This window comes from Branchiostoma belcheri, unplaced genomic scaffold (assembly GCF_001625305.1).
Source record: "Branchiostoma belcheri isolate BF01 breed outbred unplaced genomic scaffold, Haploidv18h27 scaffold8, whole genome shotgun sequence".
Lineage (NCBI taxonomy): Eukaryota > Metazoa > Chordata > Leptocardii > Amphioxiformes > Branchiostomatidae > Branchiostoma > Branchiostoma belcheri.
The window spans coordinates 4,902,520-4,922,999 of record NW_017804464.1 but is presented as its reverse complement, the minus strand read 5'-3'; the positions used below and the strand labels follow the sequence as shown (position 1 = coordinate 4,922,999).

Here is a 20,480-nt window from a genome sequence, read left to right as displayed (position 1 = left end):
GTGTGACAGCCATTAATAAAAGCTATCACTGGGAAAATTTGAACACTCATGTATGATGTAGTTTGCATGAGAGAACAATGATCAAATAAGGCCACACCAATTTGTTGGTTCTTGGATTTTTTCAGAAAAAATATGAAGCGACAGGGCAAAAAAAAAATAAAAACAGGTCTAGGCATCTAATTATAGCCCCAAATGGTATGGTAGGAGCCATGAAGTCAACACAAAAGGCTGGGTTAATATTTGAACAATGAATTTTGAACTTTTAATCAAACCACTGCATTGATAAATGCAAGGAGCTTCCATCAAAGCTCCTTACTAGAACCTGTAGATTCCCCTTGCCATCTCTTGAGTACCTGTGATGACACATTTACAGTATACTTGTAGGCTGCACCCCTTTCAGGGTTTCAGTAGTCTTGATTGTACTACTGTTCTGGTAGTACAAACCAGAGCACTTGTTTTGGTCACTTGATCCAGACAAACTTAGCTATTCAGATTAATCTGAACATCACAGATCAAGATGCTTTGCAATTTGTCACCACGTGATCAGTACAAATAATACGCTACACACACTTTATTTTCAATTCGTCTTCTTGTACAAAATATCTACAGTTTTTTTTTTATTTACGTACAAAACTAACTTCTTTTTCACAATATACAGACTGGCAGTTTTGTCAAACTGTTGTTACATGTTTGGGTAAACGATGCATGCCGGCATGCATTTCACAACAGGACAGAAAGAACGAAAACCGTTTCTTGAAAAAAAAAAGGACAGGGAGTGTAAGAATGCTAGAAACAAATTTGTATGTGTAGAAAAAAACAACAGGCTTTTGTGAGGGTATTGTACGATGGAAGATTATAATGTTTTGACCTTCGAAGAAAAGATAGGCATAGAATTGAGCAAATGAGAAGTAAGATGTGTCTGGTGCAACACAGATAGATAAAATGATGTCACTCATTTTATTTCACTCCATACCAATGGTATGGATGGAATATATTGTGTTCTCTCATGTTTCTTCTCCCCCTGCCATTCGGTGATATTGGAATAGTCCACTTTTGCGTGGGAGGGAGATGGACTGAAATATGCTGTATTTGCTCTCAAGCAAATGTCGGCCTTTCTAGTTTCCTTTGGATTTCCCACGTATCATTTGTTTTTTCTTGTCTCAAGCCTGCAATGCTTCCAATCTGAGAGTGTTGAGAGAATTTTATTATAAATTAAATGCACTTAAAGAGTTAAAAGGTATTGTGACAAAATTATGTGAGAAAAAGACACAACATAGCAGTGCGCTTTCAGTGGCCAGATATTCATGTACAATATCTCAATTACTGCTTCAAAACAGATTTTTATATTTTTGTGTGGGAGGGAAATGGACTGAAATATGCTGTATTTGCTCCCAAGCAAATGTTGGCCTTTTTAGTTTTAAATATCTTTCTTTTGTATAGAAAAGATCTCCAGTGCAGCATTCCACAGTTCACAAAAGAGGTCTGCATTTAGTTTATGATTTGGGTTGTTGAGAGTGACAAAAAATTAGCCATGTTTACAACGAAACTAGCTCAGGAATTAACTGAAGAAGGCAGTTGTCTTGTAATGTACAATTATTTGGCCCAAGTTGCAGGACTGTAAATCAAAGGTACAGACATATGTCTTAGGCCCCTTCTCCACTAGACAACGGTTGCTGAATGATCAAAACTGGATAAAGGTACCACCCTTAATTTTTAAATTTGATGCATGATGCAAAAACCTGATTCAAAAGACAACACACAAAATGTTTACCAAAACTATCTATGAAATTTGTTGAGAAAATCGGTCAAACCTTCGGCTCTAGTGGAAAAGGAGTGTTGAAGCAGCGACAGTTTTCGTTGCAGAGGATGGAAGGATAATGACATTGAACAACAGTATGGGACATGTAGGTACAGCTGGGCACAGTGTGTCCACAACCCCCCCTTTGTAATGTCAGATGGAATGATCCAAGAGCACCTCGGAGACAGCCCAGGAGTCACATTTTGTAAGAAGAAGAAAAAACAAAAAGGGACACCACTTTTATAGTGCAGAAAAATGTTTTAATTAATATCCAACAAACTACAGTGATTAATAATAGAAGTAAAAACAAGTGTTAGAAGCTGTGCGGTTAAATTTTCCTGAGTATATGTATAAACAGCAATGCCTGGCACCTCCTCCACACATGCCACAATTATACACTAACTGGAAACCAAAAGACGTACAAATGAATAAAATGACAGCAAAGAGATTGAATAACCACCTTCGTTTACATGGTACTACATTGGGCAATAGGTTAAAATGAAGATTTCATCATAATCTAATGCAGATAAAACAGACTTTTGAAAACAATCATTGTTAGTGAATCAGAGCCGCTAAAAACATTCTAGTATTACGTCATTTTTATTATTTGTCAATGTGTAAAAACGTATGTGCGAAACCACTGCAAAATTTCATCTAGTTTTATCCAATTGCCCAGTTATCTATCTACAACCATAACCGTTACACTTGTGGCACCACAGACAAGAACAGAAAATAAGACGATTCATGGTTCCAACTGCACATGTGTGGTATGGTGCATTGTGGGTAATAAGTCAAAGGCCATCGAGACATCTACAAAACATGTCCAAATGTGTCTCAAGGCCCTTCAACTTATACACTTTTACCCACAATGCATCAACCTGTGCATGCGCAGTTTGAACAATGAACCAGCTTATAACTTTTAACTGCACGGAAAACTCTTGTAGAGAATGAAACAAAACAGTATCATCGGAGCAGACACATAACAGTATTTCAATCTACAGAACTCATTCAACAACTTTAAAAAGGTAAATATATAGACAGGGAAAAAGGGAAGTGCAGTTGGCAGTTCAAAAGTTACGACAGTGATATTGCATTAAACATGCCAAGTGTCAAACATAAAATGTCTGGTCTCAAACCAGCCTAGAACTAAAACAGGACAGTCAGAATATGAAAACAACGATACAGGATCCATGGGAGTGGAATATAGAAAAGACAGCCTGCGGCAAAAGTGCAAGTGAAAATTTGCATCAGAAATATCTTTAGGTTATTGAACATGTGTGTATATATATATATAATTATATACCATTCTATATGATTTGTGTTAAATGTAGGAATACATGGTGCAATGTGGGTTGGTTATAATCATGGGATATCATACATTTTGTAGAATATATCATCATGTAGAATACAACATATCTAGTAAGTTGCACACTCACAAACACTGCTACATGTAGGGAGACTGCAAGGCAGTGACTATACCTTTCCCATCATGCTTCACTGCATTCAATTTTTGCCTTCATCACCAAAACCAGTAGAATTCCATGCAGGTTGATAATGATTTATACACTCCTATCTTACCTGGGAACTGTGTGATATGGCATGACAACATGTCTAAATATGGTAAAGTTAGAAGGCAAGTTGGATATATATTGTTATGTCCTACCTGGGCCGCGATTACGTTCGATACGGGTGTTCCGGCCCGTGTGATAACTAGCGGTACAGCCCGGGGGTTCTAAACGCGTACGGCCTGGGGCTTCCAAATGTTCCATAGAACGATTCGAACGCGTTTCGCCCTAACCGCGTGCAACGCTTTCGAAAATTCGAATGCAAAATCCGGACGTTGGAATTGATGTTGTTGCATTTTAGGGTCTAGTGGCACCACCTTTTGGCTCATCTTGCATCGAAAGCCGTGTTTTCTTGGGTGGGTATGACATAAATAAAATACAACACGGGGTATTCCGCATCGCCCTCGGTCCCGGCCCTCCCGCGAGTCGGATCGCCCTCCGGCCTGCGGCCGTCGGGCGATCCGACCCGCGGTCGGGCCGATACCTCGGGCGATACGGAATACCCCGTGTTGTATTCTATATATATCACCTACACATTGATAACATCTCTGTGTATGTCATGTGATCTTACGTACACAAGAAGAGAGACTGTTAAATAGCATACAAGGCAGCAGACAAAAAAAAAGAAACTTGCAATACAAAACAGTACATTTCAGATACTGCATGGGATGGTTGCTTGTAGTTGCTTCCAGAAAATTGAAAGAGTTTCAAGCTGAGATTTGGTGAGTTAAGAACAAATAGTTTCTTCTTGGTTGCAAAATAGAATGCAGGTTTCATTGTAATTTCCATAAAGAAGAACAGTAGATGCTGTAAAGTCTCTTGAATATGAGGTTACACTTATGTCAGTGGAAGAACTATAAAGCTCCGCCCCTGAGGTGTAGCCAAAAAATGACAGTAACATGGCCAGGACCACTCTAACACAGGGGTGGTCAGGATGACCTTGCACAGTGTAATGCTGATATGACAATAGTGTGTAGCACACCTTATTGTACAACAAAAAAATGTCTGGAGATATAAGGCATCCAAAACTGTTCAGTGAGGCACTGTCAGGTACAGTTTTCAAATCACCAACATTAGGTGTAGCAGTATAGTTTTAGTACATAGAAATATCAGGTTACTGTGCTAAACTTTACGGGGCTACAGTAAGAGGAAAAGAAGGGTATAAGGTAAGGTCTTCTAAATGGCTGTATAGCACTTTATAGCAAAGATGAACAGAATAGCCATATCTTGATGGCACTGGCCTATCTTTCATACATGTACTCTACTATCTACACTAGTGTCTAGCTAACATGCAGAATATAAGGATATAGCATAGTTTTGTGAATAATATCAGACTGGCGTAAGGTTACAAAATATACATATACTGCATTTCGATCTTGACACGTACAGTTGTACAGTTGGGCGCAGTTAAATCTCATCACACACGGATTAATGCACATACGGTTCATACAAAAGTTGTCAGACAACTGCAAACATCATGCTTTGAAAGTGCCCCCTAGCTACTTCTGATGGAAGTGCACTTCATGCTTCTTGTGAGGAAAGACGCTTGCAGTAGTCAAGATGGCTAAAAACACCAGGAGCACTAACCATTGCAATGGGGACGACTTTGTTTTCCATTGCCACACAAAATTCTCTAATGGTCTTCACAAGTTGCACTTCAGAAACAGTATGATAGGTGGCACTGCTACTCCATGTGTTAACATACATTGCAAGACTGCTCTTCCTAGATGTAAAAATCTGACCATCAAGAATGTCTTGTTGAAAAAAACAAACTTTCAAACAAAGAGATTTTGTATTTCAGTGAGTTGAAAGAAAGTGTTTTAACCAATCTCAAACTGGCTTCATGTCTTTAAATGTCTGTTACTTGTTTTAACTTTTGGGTACAAACCCTCTATTGCATCTATTGTCTTTCATATAAATATATACAAAGTTAGGTCCTGTTACTTTCCCCATAGGCCTTTCTTTCTCCTATTTTGGCATCTATATAAACTATGACTATTGACTAAATAACTGCATTTGGCAGAGAAAAGATGGCTTGACTTCAATCAATTCTAAAATCACAAATAGTTATGGCTGTTCATTTTTTTCATTACTGCATTTTCAATGTTGAACGGTGTCTTTCGTAAAAGATATAGAGACTATGATAGCATAGAAGGTACTGAAAAGTTTCAGAGTTGTTATAAAATCATTGTATAAATTGCCACATTTTGAACTAGAGTTCCCCGATCTCATACCTTCGCCAAATGATGTTAATCTTTATGACTGACAAAGTTTAGATTAGATTATTCCCCCCTGATTTAAGAAATAGGAACCTAATTTTTATGAATTATATCATTTTATCATAATCTCAACAAAAAGACAGTCTTATATTAACAAACAATGCATTCTAGCATTTCCTAATAAATTATGCAAATGAGGTCCTGATTTGAATAAATTATGTTTAATGATGTTCACCTCAATTTAACTTTCAAATACCACAAGTATGAAATTCCAGGCAGTTATCATTACATAATTATAAAATTTTTCTCATTAATTATGCAAATTAAGTCATTATTAACATAATCAACATCTTCCTGTGTTTCTCTCGTTGTCAATTACCAATGTCACAAGCTTCAATTGTCCTATTATGGAATGCAGCTGATTTATAGAATTTCCCCATAAATTATGCAAATTACATCCATATTTGCATAATTGTCACATAATTATATTTAAGCATCACGTAAGCTACCTACATACCAAAAATCACGACGATCCGTCAACCGGTTCTTGAGTTATCCCCTTTTGAATATTTTCAAGAATTTATCCCTGCAGTTCCAGAGCAAGCCGCTAGGGGGCCTAAACTCACGTCACTTTTTTCCCTAGCACAAGAGCTACCTACCATCTAAATTTCATTACCATAGCATGTCTAGATCATGAGATATCAAAACCGGAAGTTCAGCTGCAGTACCATAACAAGCCGCTAGGGGGTCCAAAATCTAATCATTTTGAGGTCTCATCAAGACCTACCCACCTACCAAGTATCAAGACAATCCATCCAGGCCTTCTCAAGTTATCGTGTTTACAGACAGACAGACAGACAGACACACACACACACACACACATACACGAACGCCCCTGAAAACATAACCTTCTTGGCGAAGGTAATAATAGTTGTTTCTTAACCTAGGCTCGTTTATGCTAAAAATTAACTAACCTGGAGGCCAAAATTGTTCTATTGCTGTTTAAAAACTTGTCCAAACATCTAACATGATTGCAAGACTTGTGGAGTTGCTAATAAAACAAAGGCATTGCACTTCAGTTATGGGTTGATAGGTGGCGCAGTTTCACAAAAGCTCCAAAATCGAGTTATAACAAAATAGCTTTACTGACAAGCAAACTTTACACAGGAAGACAGGACGTTTTGAACTTTAGATCTCTAAAAATCTGCAATAACTAATCTTAATACTAACAATTAGAAGAAAAACAACTTCAAATCTTAGACTTCAGGAATGCTCATCATTTCAAAAGGTGGGTTTGAGCCAGAAAATCTTTCATGGCAGAATTTTCCTTCGACAAGTAAAACTTTTTGATCTTAAAAATTTTTCCAGTTGGTGTCATGGTTTGAAAAGAGGACTTTGTCATCACAAATGGTATAAAAAGCCTCAAGTCCTAAAAACGTTGCAAATTTTTCTGTGAAACCTTTCGCTAAAACACTACACAATGGCGGAAAATTTCTGCCATTCCCTTCTATTCTCTTGACAGGCACCAATTTCACGTGAGGACTGCAAAATGTCTCTGGCGTTTTTGCAGACTGTAGAAACTCCACTTCGGGGCATTAAACATGAAGCCTTTTTACCTCAACTGCATTAGTGAGGCACCCCCGTCTCAGAGCTCTGCATCTCTATCTACCTGGAAGACCTCTCTCATAAAAAACGCCTCCGCCCCTGAGGTGCCGCCAAAAAACTCAACCAACAATACTGCACTAATTCCGCCACATTTGATTAATCTCCTAACTGACTACCTACAATTTTGGAAGTAGAGATTTGCACAACTTTTCATTTTCTAGAGAGCCAGGACCCCTTTTTTCTCTCAAAGCCAGGTAGTTTAGTAACGTGTGGGTGTACGTGTTCCTCTTTTGTTACCACCCTATAGCCAGACACAAGTAGTTTTTGTTCCCAGACCTTTTGTTGGGTCTCAGGCTGTAGCCAGAATATCGTCCAAGTCTCGACGTAACGCTGCTGAACGTACGGCGGGTCTAGGACCGTCGTTTCTTGCTGTACGTGTCGGCGTAGTGCCCGCCGAGGCCCTGCGAGTGCTGTCCGATGTAGCCGCTCTCCGGGCTGGGCTCAGGGGACGGCAGAAGGTGCGGCGCTTTTCGCTTTTGCGCCGGAGTCTGTTATAACAAACGTGATAACATTGCAAAGTCTGAGCATGATTGTCAAGTTAGTAAGAGTATGTAGCCTGGTTACCAAACCTATTTTAGCTACTGTTTAGAGTTATAAAACTTTAGATCCACCACAAAACGTTCTCTCACCTAGAGAGCTTTCGACCAGTCACTCTGGTCTTCGTCAGTAGACTGACCCAGTGAGGCTTGTCACGTGGCTTCTTTGATCCACCTTTGACCCAGTGTTGACGTCACACTTCAAAGAAGCCAAGTGACAAGCTTCACTAGGTCAGTCTACTGAGGAAGACCAGAGTGACTGGTCAAAAGCTCTAGGTGAGAGAACTTTTTGTGTTGGATCTAAAGTTTTAACTCTAAACAAAGTCATGTAACTACATGTACCAACACAGATGAACTTTCATGATAGTATTTTAGCTATTGTTAACGTGTCTCTTTCCTCTTCCACATACAGGTCTGAATTCAACTGATTCCCAAAGATTTGGTCAGCTGCTTGCAGTGGAGGAAAGAGACTCAGTAGCTAAAATATAGGCTATAGAGTATGAACTTGGAAAGTCATTTTTTGTTACAGCACTGCTCCTTTATATATGTACATGTATAATACATGTATACTATGGTGGTCTGGCTACATTGTGCAATTTCACAAAAACATGACAAAGCTGCAGTTTGGTATAACACCACTAGAGGGCAGGAGTGAATCATCTGACAACACACAGACAGGCATGTGATGACAACTACAGACATATAGTGCATGGCAGGGTGTGGTGAAACAAACAAACAAACAAAATGAACAAAAAGTATCTAACCATCTTTCTGGACATAGCAGGATGTTGGGGCTAAAAATAGAAGATGAAAATCAATCAATAAGTAAAACGATCAGCAAAGAACAGAAATGCACTGGAGTTCAGAACACAAAAGAAAACAAAAAATCAGCTGTTGCCTAAATGTACCAGAATGCTTAAAAGACATACATTTCTAATTACAATACAAACAACAGACACAGACAGGCAGATGGACAGATGTCACAAAATGTGTGAAAAGCATGAAACATAGTAGAAATACAGAAGCAGCTCAAAACAAAATGTCATAATGGCGTTGGTGACACAAAGAAAAACATACAAGACTAAAGGTAGCTCTCTATTCAGAACATAACAGTTGTTAGTTTGTGAACTCTTACACTATAATAGACCAAAGCCTCCATCAAAATGTAGAAATGCATGATAAATAAAATAAAAAACATAAAGCATGACAAACATACAAATATTTGATGGGCATGCAGCTACTCTCTTATTGGTTGAACTGTGAATTGCCAATCTCTCATTGGGAAAACTAGTAAGTGCTAACTGCCATTCTCTCATTGGTTGAACTGCCGCCATTCTCTCATTGGTTGAACTGCTAATTGCCATTCTCTCATTGGGAAAACTAGTAAGTGCTAACTGCCATTCTCTCATTGGTTGAACTGCCGCCATTCTCTCATTGGTTGAACTGCTAATTGCCATTCTCTCATTGGGAAAACTAGTAAGTGCTAACTGCCATTCTCTCATGGGTTGAACTGCCGCTATTCTCTCATTGGTTGAACTGCTAATTGCCATTCTCTCATTGGGAAAACTAGTAAGTGCTAACTGCCATTCTCTCATTGGTTGAACTGCCGCCATTCTCTCATTGGTTGAACTGCTAATTGCCATTCTCTCATTGGTTGAACTGCTAGGGGTAAACTACTAAGTGATAACTGCCATTCTCTCATTGGTTGAACTGCTAATTGCCATTCTCTCATTAGTTGAACTGCTAATTGTGATTGACAGACAGAATTGGTGTATATACTCAGGACATTAGTACCTGTGGGAAGTTGTGTTTGGCGGGTTGAACCATCGTGGGTGGGAGATTTCCCAACAGCCCCTGCTGTCCAGGTGGGGAAGCCCCGAGCAGTCCTTGTTGTGTGGCACTCGGCGTGGCCAGCAGGCCCTGCTGCATCATGGGAGTTGTACCAAGGAGAGACTGCTGCAGTGCAGCCTGGTCCAGATTCTGTGAAGGACAAATATTTCTCAGTCATTCAGTGACCATCAGATTAACTTATTAAATAGTATCAATAGTTATTTTTTTTGTGTGCGTCACGAGACGCAAAATTCGGTTTGGAGCTGAACTTGAGGTTGGAGGGAGGGTCTCCCATAAAATTAACTTATTAGATAGTAAGTAGACAGAGCTACAAGTATTGGGTGAGTTGTCTGAGCATGTTTATGTTTGTCAGGAGAGAGAAGGTTGAGAGCACGTGGGTGGCAGAAGATTGACAGGCACAATGAGAAGTCAAAAGGTCAGGCACAGGAAATGGGGCTAACTTGCATGCTGCTGTCAGTGCTCTAATATTAAACCAGCCTGAAATTTTTTTTTGTCCGTCATGAGAGGCAAAATTTGGAAAGACGTATGCTGGCCAGAACCCTGGTTGCTGTGTTTTAGACAGCCAGCTGTACCTGTGGCTGTGTCCATTGCCCCGCCCACTGCTGTCCAAACCCAGCTGCTGCGTACTGCTGGTACAGCAGCCCGTCTGTCCCGGGGGGAGGGGGCTGGGCTTGCTGAGCGGTGGTAGCTGTCGGCACGCTGCCTTCCTGCTGCTTCTGTGGGGAGACAAACATGACACATTTTACTTCCAGGATGGAAGTATTGTTTTGGGTGGGGCTGGTTTTAGAGTGTTTGTATGTTTGGGTTCCAGAGATAGAAGACAAATGTGGTAGCTGTCGGCATGCTGCCTTCCTGCTGCTTCTGTGGGGAGACAAATGAGACGGATTTTACTTCCGGGATGGAAGTATTGTTTTGGGTGGCTCTGGTTTTTGGTTGTTTGTTAGTTTGGGTTCAAGAGATAGAAGAATGGTGTGGTAGCTGTCGGCACGCTGCCTTCCTGCTGCTTCTGTGGGAAGACAAACGTGACACATTTTACTTCCAGGATGGAAGTATTGTTTTGGGTGGCTCTGGTTTTAGGGTGTTTGTATGTTTGGGTTCCAGAGATATAAGGATGGTGTGGCCTTTCTGCTGCTTTTGAGGGGGGAAAACGTGACATTTTACATTCGGGACGGAAGTATTGATTTGGGTGGCTCTGGTTTACGGTGGTTTGTATGTTTGGGTTCCAGAGATAGAGGGATGGTATGATAGTTGACTAAGGTGAGTCATGCAAGCGTACAGAAGTATGGAAGTTTGCAGAGATTGGGTTTTATTTGTTGGAGTAAACAAAGGCTCAAACAAACAAACAAACAAAGTGACAGAAAATTGCCATATTTACCTTCATGAACTTGTTGAGATAGCTGTATGCCTGTTGTGCGGCCTGTACCAGGTTATTGGGCATGTTAGCGCCTGTCTGCGGTGGGGAGACAGCCGAGGGAGGCTGTTGTTGTTGTTGTTGTTGTTCCTGAGGGAAGTTGTTGGTCACGTACGCATTGTAAGCCTGCTGGTAGTAGTCGTTTGACTGTAGAAAAGCAGAATTTCAGCAAAATTCAGTAAGATGTAGCAAAACAACAGGTCATAATTCTACATAATTGATGAGAAAATGCTAGACAAGCATTCTTTGTTATTATATAAGATAAGACTGTCATCGGACAACTGTCAATATTACATTGTAACTGTTGCCAAGTATTGCAAGCTTCTGTGAATAATCAGACACTTTTAGAGCAACTGATAAATTTCTTACATTATTTTATCAATCAATAATCCATTAAGATTTTCCGTGCAAATGTACACTGTCTTCTAGCATAGAATTGCATGTCCAGGTTGTGGGTTAGGCAGTAGTGAGGAGATGGAGTTGGACACTTACTTCAGTGCTCTGCTGGTTGAAGGCCTGTGAGGTATCGTTGTGTTGGTACTGATACCACTGCTGCATCTGGGACTGGTACTGCTGTAGGTAGTACACACAAGTAAACACAAATTTCAGTTGAGAACTACATTTGTACAAGTGAACAACCTCATACCTCCATCAAATATGTAGAGTTGTTGTGAATTTCTGCTTCATTCGTTACCAAACTGTAAATTTCTTGCTGATTTTGTCTCTGTGCTTTCCCACTGGATGTGAGCACAGGATGTGAGCGATACCTTTACAGGTGGCCTGGCTTACAGCTTGCCTTCTAAATACTAGTAAACAGCCAGGGTTGACAGCAATCTGAAATGTTGATGGGCGACCTATATGTAGCTTGGAGAGTATTTCAAACCCTGTACTGTCCATCATTCAGTATGTCATCTGTACCTCCTGGTAGCTGCTGTATCCCTGCTGGTACTGTGGGAAGGTGTGGCTGTTCTGGCTGTACTCCGGCTGGGAGGTGGGGAGGGGGGCCTGCTGGGGCGGCTGCTGACTGGCGCTGGCAGCTGGCTGTTCTGATGTGGCGGCGGACGATTGCTGCTGAGAGAAAGAAAGAGGGAGAAGAAACTTTTCACTCCATGTGGAACCAAGAAATTGGAGATTTTCAACCTCCAGGAAGTGTTTTTTGGCGACGTCTCAGGGAGGACCCTAATGGTACAGTATTGTGTGCAGTTTGCAAGAATTCTAGGAATTGTTCAGAATTTTGTCCACAAGCATGGAATGACTTAACCAAATTTTCGTTCGACCCCTTCTACTGTAGCTTCCGGGACGTGACGTCAGAAACACGTGATTGCAACAGAGGGTTGTACATGTCAGATAACCTGTGTCGCCCCCCGTCTCTGTTCAGTGTTGAACAGTTGGCCCGAATGTACACCGCCTCCTTTACTCCACTCAAGCCCTTTTTGTCATATGAACTATGATGAACTTTCATGCTAAAATGTCTTACGTTCTGTGAAGGTAAGAATCCCGGTGGGGCCACGCCCAGGAGGCCGATCCGTGGAGCTGTTGCGGGGTTGCCTCGTGCAGGCCCGTTGTCCACCATCCCAGGAGGGGGCTGCAGCATGGAGGCCTTCGGGAGGACAGAGGCCAGGTTCAGGTAAGGGTTGGAGCTGAACTTGAGGTTGGAGGGGGGGTCTCCCAGCAGGGAGCCTTTCTTCTTACCCCCCGCCTGGCCTGGAGGGGGGATCTGGGGGCCAACAGCTGGGGAAGGATTGATAAAAATTTATTCTTTTATGTTTACCGAAGGAAAACATATTGTTTTTGCTACATTCCTCTTCTTCTTCCGTTTCAAACACTGACCTCTGACCTGGCCAATGACCAGATTTATTGACAACTCTCACCATGGTAACTGGTGTTGGGTTACAACATGTTGCAATTTTATAGTAGGAAGGATTTATACTCCTGTCTGACCATATACATGAATGTGTTTGAGTAAGAATTTAGAGAGCAGACCATATGCAAAGGTAAGCATTATAGTACAATGTACATTGCATACACATCAAAATTACTGTTTACAACAAGATTCCCAACTTCTGGAAAGTTTTAAGTTGTTATGAGTCACATAATTAGTTAGACACAGGTAAAACTTACCTTGATTATTGTTGTTGTTGACATTGTTGACAGTGTTCAAACCTTGGCCTCCAGAGCCATTGACTAGACCAGCAGAGACCCCTACTGGTGAGGGCTGGGACTGCACCTGGTTCTGTTGCCCCAAAAGGTTCAGTATTGCATTGGGTCCCTGTACAGGTAATAAAATGACAATATATCCTACATGTAACAATACCATATCTGCAAGTTAATTAGTTACACCCATTAAAGAACCCAGCACAAAAACTGGTCACATAGTTTACGGAGGTCGACACTTGACCATGCCAAATGGCCATGTTTTCTTCATTATGCAGCACAAATTTTTTACTATTGAAGATTTCAGGTGGTTTAGAACAAAAAGGGGAATGTGACATGAGTTTTTTTCTGTAAGGTGGAACTAGTTCTAAATATTTTTAGTCCTAAATATCTTTACAAGTCCATAACTAGTTCCAGCGAACAGGTACACAGCACTACTTGAAGGTAGAATATTGACCTAACGGCAAGTGTAAAACAGCTACTAACCCCCTGTACTGCCATGCCTGGTCCCTGGCCTAACAGCGCAGGTTTGTCTGTCCCCTGACCTTGGTTGACCTGTGTGTTGGACAGCAGCAGGTTCTTCTGCGTGCTGTTCTGTGCTGTCTGGCTGGGCGTGCTGTTCTGCAGCTGTCCAGAGCTCTGAAGCTGTCCCAGGACGCTGATGAGTGCTGACAGGTTGGGGTTGCTGTTCCCCTGGTGCTGTTGCTGCTGTCCCAGTGCTGTCAGTAGTGCTGTCAGCGTGGCCTGGATGTCCAGCGGCTTGTTGTCTCCAGGGGGGGACAGGCTGGGGGGTGCGGGGTTGACGGAGGACTTGTTCACCCCCCCGGGCATGAGGGGGGTGGGACCGTCCCCCAGCAGGCCTTGTCTGATCTGCTGCTGCGAAGGGGACAAAAAAACAGAGATTTCATCAAGTACGTTAAAATTTATAGTAGGGTGCACAAGCAAGTTACAAAAATTCAATATGTTTGGGTTCAGGATACACCCTACAAAATATGCGAAAATCTTTGCCAGCTCGTTTTCCCACTAAAAAAAAACAAACTATTATTTGGCGCTTTGCTGGAGTCATGTGAACTGCAGCCAACCACAGTACTAGGTCATAACAGGATCCAGGCGCGAATTGACTCCAGCCGAACAAACATCCTAATTCTAATTATACGGTCTTAAACCCGATGCATTTCTCTACAATTCAGTATACTATAGTCTTCACCTCGCTATCCTGCACGAAAGAATCTCAGCAGCTTTCTCAAGTACTGTGTTGCACTACTTCGTGCCCGGACTACTTTTGACTACGGGGTTCGGCCGTAAATACTGTGTTATGCGGCCTTACCTGTGATGGAGCGGGTGGTTGTGGACATAGCATCCCGTTTGGCACCTGTGGATTCATGGGTGGGTTCTGGGCGCCCAGCCCCGGCTGTGACTGCAGCAGCATATTCAGCAACGGCGCATTCAGCAGGTTCTGGAACAAGTTGGGCTGTCCAAACATGACAGATTTTTGATCAGAAAAAAGGCAATAATTTACTGTAAATCTTGAAAAGTTTGTGGTGGTGTTTTACATTTACTTGAGACGGTCTTGACACTTTAATCTCAGTTTAAAAATCTGACAAACAAGAAATAGGGCAATCCAGACTTCTGGGAGGTACTAATAATATAAGGGTTTTCCTGACCTTCAACTTCAAGTTCACCCCATTTCCTGTGTCTGATCTTTTAACTTCCTGACATTCTGCCAGTCAATGTTTCCCCACCCATGTGTTGTCAACCTACTCTCAAGCTTATCCACCCCATTTCCTGTGTCTGATCTTTTGACTTCTGACATTCTGCCAGTCAATCTTTCCCCATCCATGTGCTATCAACCTACTCTAAGCTACGAGTATCTACCCAATCATACTTTTTTAAAGTACTTTCCCAACCAAATCACAGCTAAAACAAACAAGAAAATGTTTTCAACCAGCACAGTGGGATTTATCATGTTGATTTTTTACCCTTTAGATTAGTATATATAATTGTTACTGGTCCCTGGGATTATAATCAAATGGGAAGCACAGTGCTTACAAACCGAAGAACATCTTGTTGGTCTTGATTGGCGCACCGTGCTACCATGATTTCAAATATGGTCACACCAGTCAAAATTCTGGGCACATGTGCGACCAAACCCGTCGCACTCACAAGCCCTGACTGGATACTACTAATACTAGGCCGGATCTGTGTTGGTGCGTACCTGAGGTCCCCCCCTGGTAGCGTTGAGCTGCTGGTTCAGGGTGATGAGGGTGGCCATGACAGAGGGGTGGACACCAGGCAGACCCATGGGCAGCCCTGGAGTAGTCCCCAGAAGTCCTGCAGATAGAAACAACTATCATTATCAAATAACCTACAATAAATAACAGCTTTTAAGTAACAAAACAGAGCATAAAATTATGTTTACCTCCACATGTTGAAACTACAGTAACTGCTCTGTTTACTCATTCATATGTACAGTCACCTGCCCTTCCAACTGTCCTGCCACTTGCTACATAATGTTATCCAACATCACAGGGTGTCTGTTACAGCTCCATCTGACACCAATTTTTCCAGGTCATTTACCATTATTTGCTTCTTAGACTATAAGAAGCAAATAATGGTTAGAGGAGAAAACCTGAAGCTTTATGTTGTGTAAGCAAAAAAAGAATTTTTGGCAGTATTTTTTTTCTCTGTGCACTTTTACCAAATAATGTAATTTGATCCCTGAGGTGTGTAACCTTACCATGTCTGACACCTGTTGCTGCATCCTTGCCTGCAGGGTTCTGCAGCCCCAGCAGCTGGTTGGCTAACAGCTGCAGCTGCACCTGCGTGGGAGGGGTGTTGAGCAGCTGCGCTGGGTTGGGGTCGGGGAGAAGGCCGTTCTTACCTGGACCAACCTGGAAAAAAGGCAAGGATAACATGTGTGAACTGTTATAGCAGGTACACAAGTCATTTATATGTCAGGGTAGAGACTCCGATCTGGTAGAAGGTAGAGATATGGTGGATTCTCTGCGGGTCACTAAGAGATCCAGATCGCAGTCTCTTGCTGGTACAATCTGCCATTCATGTTCTAAATCAGTACAGTCACGTACTGTTCAACATTAAAAGATGAAGAAAATTTAACTGTTCTCCAACTCAAAAAAAAAATTAACTCACCAGAAAGTCTTTATCAGCTTCAGAGTGACTATCAAGACTGAGTGATTCAGTCGGGAATTTCTGGTAAGTTAATTTCTTTATTGAGTTGGAGAACAGTTTAATTTTCTTCATGTATTTTACAAACTCAGATGAACTTTCATGCTAGCATTAAAAGATATTTAGCTTTTATGTTATAGTATAGCAATGGACTTCATCCCTTCTGCTACTGAGTCCTGATCAGAGTTTCTATAGACAGAAACTCCAAACAGAATCTCTGCCAGTAGATTCATCAGCTCTTGTTTAGCTAAACGAGCAGTTGCTTAAAAAGTGCTTTGCACTATTACAATGTGGTCAGTACAACACACCCTCACCGAGCTGAGGGCAGTGGCCATGACGGACATCAGGCCCGGCCCGTTGTGTCCAGGTGGACAGAAGGACACCCTGAGGTGGACGTCCTGTAAGGGATGACCGTTGGTCTCCTGTTGCACAATCTCCGCTTGTTCTGGAACCTCGTACTCAAGCACCGCAAACCCTCGCGACTGGCCGTTTGGTCCCACGGAAATCTACGACAAGGCAAAAATAAGAAATCAGAGATTTCAAACTTACCCAGTTTAAAAGTGACGTCACAGGAATAGTGGATTGCGCATTCCTTGACAAAGACTGGACCTGGACAGTCCAATTTTTGTGTTAAACTTGCAAATCACAGTTCAACTTTGTTTCTTAATGATTTGTACAAACACTGAAAGTACTTTCAAGCTGCTATGGTACTATCTTTATGTTTACTGAAGGAAATTTAACATATTGTTTTTGCTACATTTCCTCTTCTTCCATTCCAAACATGTACACCGACTTCTGACCTGGCCAATGACCTGATTTGTTGATGTCTCATACCATGGTAACTGGTGTTGGTTACATAATGTTGCAATTTTACAGTAGGAGGGACTTATACTCTTGTCTGACCATATATATATGAATGAATTTGAGTAAGAATTAACAGAGCAGACCGTATGGATGGTATACATTAATGCATTTGCTTTGCAAATGTTACCTTTCTAGTTTAAATTGTTTTGCAACTGTGAACTCAAAGACAAGTAGAGCCACTAACCTGGCAAAACATGGGTGGGTACAGTTGACTAAATATCCTACTGAGCTGGCTGGTGTCTCGGAAGTCCATGGGGAGTTTTTCCACCAATAAGCACTTGGAATGGAGACTGTCGTGAGTCAAGAGTCCGGGGTCCATGATGTCACAGCAGAGAATTCTGGTCCCTATCCTCCTGCCTGTCAGCTGGATCTTAGCCTGCAGCGCAGACTCCTTCTTGGTGTATTCCACGAACCCGTAGCCCTTACTGAGTCCAGTTCTGTCGCTGCGCAGTAAGAAGCAGCGTTCGAGGATGCCGAAGGGTCTGGCCAGCTCCTGGAGTTGTTCCAGGGCGTACAGCTGGGGGAGGTTGGCGATGCAGAGGAGAGAGTCGTTGGGCGCCAGCGTGACGGAGATCTGGCGGTCCTTGTAGGAGGAATGGTGAAGCTTGAGGATGGCTGTGCCCGCCTGGTCGCCATTTTGTACCGTCACTTGGGCTGTGGGTGAGAAGAAAATGGAATTCAGAAATGAAAAACTGATACTGAAACAGTCATGCCTTCAAATATCAGGGTTATCAACCAAGAATCGAGGTGATTCAAAAACTCGTATTTCGTAGACTGGAACTCGTTGCCACCAAGCACAGTTGGGGCATCATCACTAGAAAGCTTTAAACAACTCCTGCAATTACATGTGCAAAGATTGAGTGTAACAAGTCGTCGGTGTGATATAGCCAGCTGCCGTCGCGCCGCGTGCCTGCGAAGCTGGTGTGTTACGCCGAAGGGCGGTTATACCGGATATACTGATACTGAAAAACGATACTCCAGTCTGAATTTTTTCATCATCCCTTATTCTCAATTTGTTCAACTTACTTTAACACCACAATGTTGAGCTCAGGTACAACAATCCTTTTGAAATCTTGACCCTCTCAAATTCAAAAGCCATTTCTTGCATTTGAGTACCAATTTTCGCTGGTAGACTATGCTGAGTTAAATATCTTTCTATATAGCGGATGAATTGGGCAAAAGTTTGTCCTGCAATTTGAACGAATGCCACCAGAGGGCGTAATTGCTCATGTTTTGTTCCCAAGGGCTTAGGCCAACCTAAAGCCCAATCATGATGAACAGACAAGATATCAACAGGTCTATTTCCCTAAAATTGCTTCAATTTGTCCATCCGATAGGACGATCTGGCAATTACCAATGGAGATGGGACCCTTAAATCCATTTCCCAACAGGATAAATCAATTAACTTCCATAAATAAATCAGCTTTTCTGGCCTCATATGTCATACTGGTCGCTGGGAAATATGCAGAATTATTGGGGACAAAACGGGCACTCTGGAAATTATCTCTCAGAGCTTATCAAGGTGCAATTATGAATCTAACCTACTATATATGAAATACCAGTCATGCTGTGCCAATAGGGGCAGTTACAGTATATATACTAGTACATCAGCTATGTACAGCATTTTCAGCAACTAAGACAACATTACCAATGAGAAATCAGCTGCAAACAGATTCAGGCAAAACCACATATTGTAATGGGGCTGTGTCAGAAATACCAGACTCCTTTGCAGGCTGAATAAATAGTAGAAACCGGCTAAGCTATAAGGGGAACATCATTGGCCAGAGGAGTTGGCTAGCCATAGAGGGTCCAGCTTGCCTGCCAGAGTCTGTGAGAAGTCGCTATCTTCTTAGATACCTAAAATTAAAAAGCATCTGCCGGATACTGTGGGCATGATTTTTTTTGGTTGGGGGGGGGGGGATTCTTAAAATTCAGGTAGCACACTGGGCTATACCTAGGTTCAAAAATAGGTTGCCCCAAGTAAAATTTGGTTGCACGGGACAACTGGGCAAGCAGGTATTTTGCACGCTGCATTGTACACAAATATATATTGTATATTGTTTTCCAGACCTGATATATAACATACATATGTGCCCCCAATCTTCACCAAGGCTACCACGTGTCAGAGGTGACAGCTGCAGGAAAATCCATTTTTATTCCCTGTAAACTTCCTTGAACTTTTCAACCTTTGATTTCCGTCAGGACCAATTATTGAGAGAACTTCCATTCCCTACGGCTGTCAGGTCAACTATCTTTCAATCATGTCAACACAAGGCCACACCAATTTAATTTCTTGGTTAACAGATTTTTCTACAAAAATAATGGAGCGGGCGGCCGAAAAAAAAACAACAGGCCTAGGCAGCCTATTATGGCCCAAAATGGTACGATAGGAGCCATGAAGTTAACACACCAGGCTGGTTCAAAATTTAAACAATGAATTTGGAACTTTTAATGAAATATGGAATAACTGTAACAACTATAACAACTGTTGTCAACTGTTCAGGGCAAAATATGAGCATTTTGCAGTTGATTATGAATTCTTATTTTTTTTGGCAAATCAGAAAAAAATGAAGCGGGTAAATCCGTTAACCAAGAAATTAAATTGGTGTGGCCCAAGGAAAAGCCCAAAACTTAATTCATTCTTTTATATAATACATGTAACTTTTCTCAGGTTTGTAAATTTACATGAATTTACTATAATGTCACTTCTTGTTATGTACATTCATTATCTCCATATGTGAAGGTTTTGGGGTTCAGAAAAAATATGAAGTGACAGCGCGAAAAAAAAAAAAAACAGATCTAGGCATCCTATTATAGCCCCAAATTCTACAAAAGGAGCCATGAAGTCAACACAAAAGGCTGGGTTGATATGAATTTTGAACTTTTAATCAAACCACTGCATTGATAGATGGGGAAACTGTAACAAGGAAGAAAAGGACTTTCCTCAACTGTTGGGGGCAAAATATGAGCATTTTTTAGTTGATTCAGAACCAACAAATTAAATTGGTGTGGCCTATGTATTTAATTTAACACACTAATAGTATATACATATTGACTTGGGGGGAAAATATACCATTGGTAGAGATACATTTGTATATTAGGCCACACCAATTTAATTTCTTAGTTAACGGATTCGCCCGCTTCATTTTTTTCTGATTTGCAAATAAAAATAAAAATTCAGAATCAACTGCAAAATGCTCAGATTTTGCCCTGAACAGTTTAAAACAGCCC

At 41.5% G+C, this 20,480-nt stretch overlaps 1 protein-coding gene across 1 annotated transcript in view; it reads right to left on the bottom strand.

The window, feature by feature from the left end:
* Nucleotides 1-7,047: 7,047 nt before the first annotated feature.
* Nucleotides 7,048-20,480, bottom strand: part of LOC109486109 (ribonucleoprotein PTB-binding 1-like) — a 48,089-nt gene continuing 34,656 nt past the window's right edge. Inside the window, 15 exon segments of the mRNA XM_019789798.1 lie at nt 7,048-7,735; nt 8,548-8,577; nt 9,578-9,763; nt 10,207-10,350; nt 11,010-11,192; nt 11,538-11,618; nt 11,964-12,116; nt 12,523-12,776; nt 13,167-13,314; nt 13,686-14,075; nt 14,527-14,670; nt 15,415-15,530; nt 15,937-16,090; nt 16,700-16,891; nt 17,434-17,903. Of these exon segments, the coding sequence (XP_019645357.1) occupies nt 7,598-7,735; nt 8,548-8,577; nt 9,578-9,763; nt 10,207-10,350; nt 11,010-11,192; nt 11,538-11,618; nt 11,964-12,116; nt 12,523-12,776; nt 13,167-13,314; nt 13,686-14,075; nt 14,527-14,670; nt 15,415-15,530; nt 15,937-16,090; nt 16,700-16,891; nt 17,434-17,903 (2,783 nt within the window). The 3' untranslated portion in view covers nt 7,048-7,597.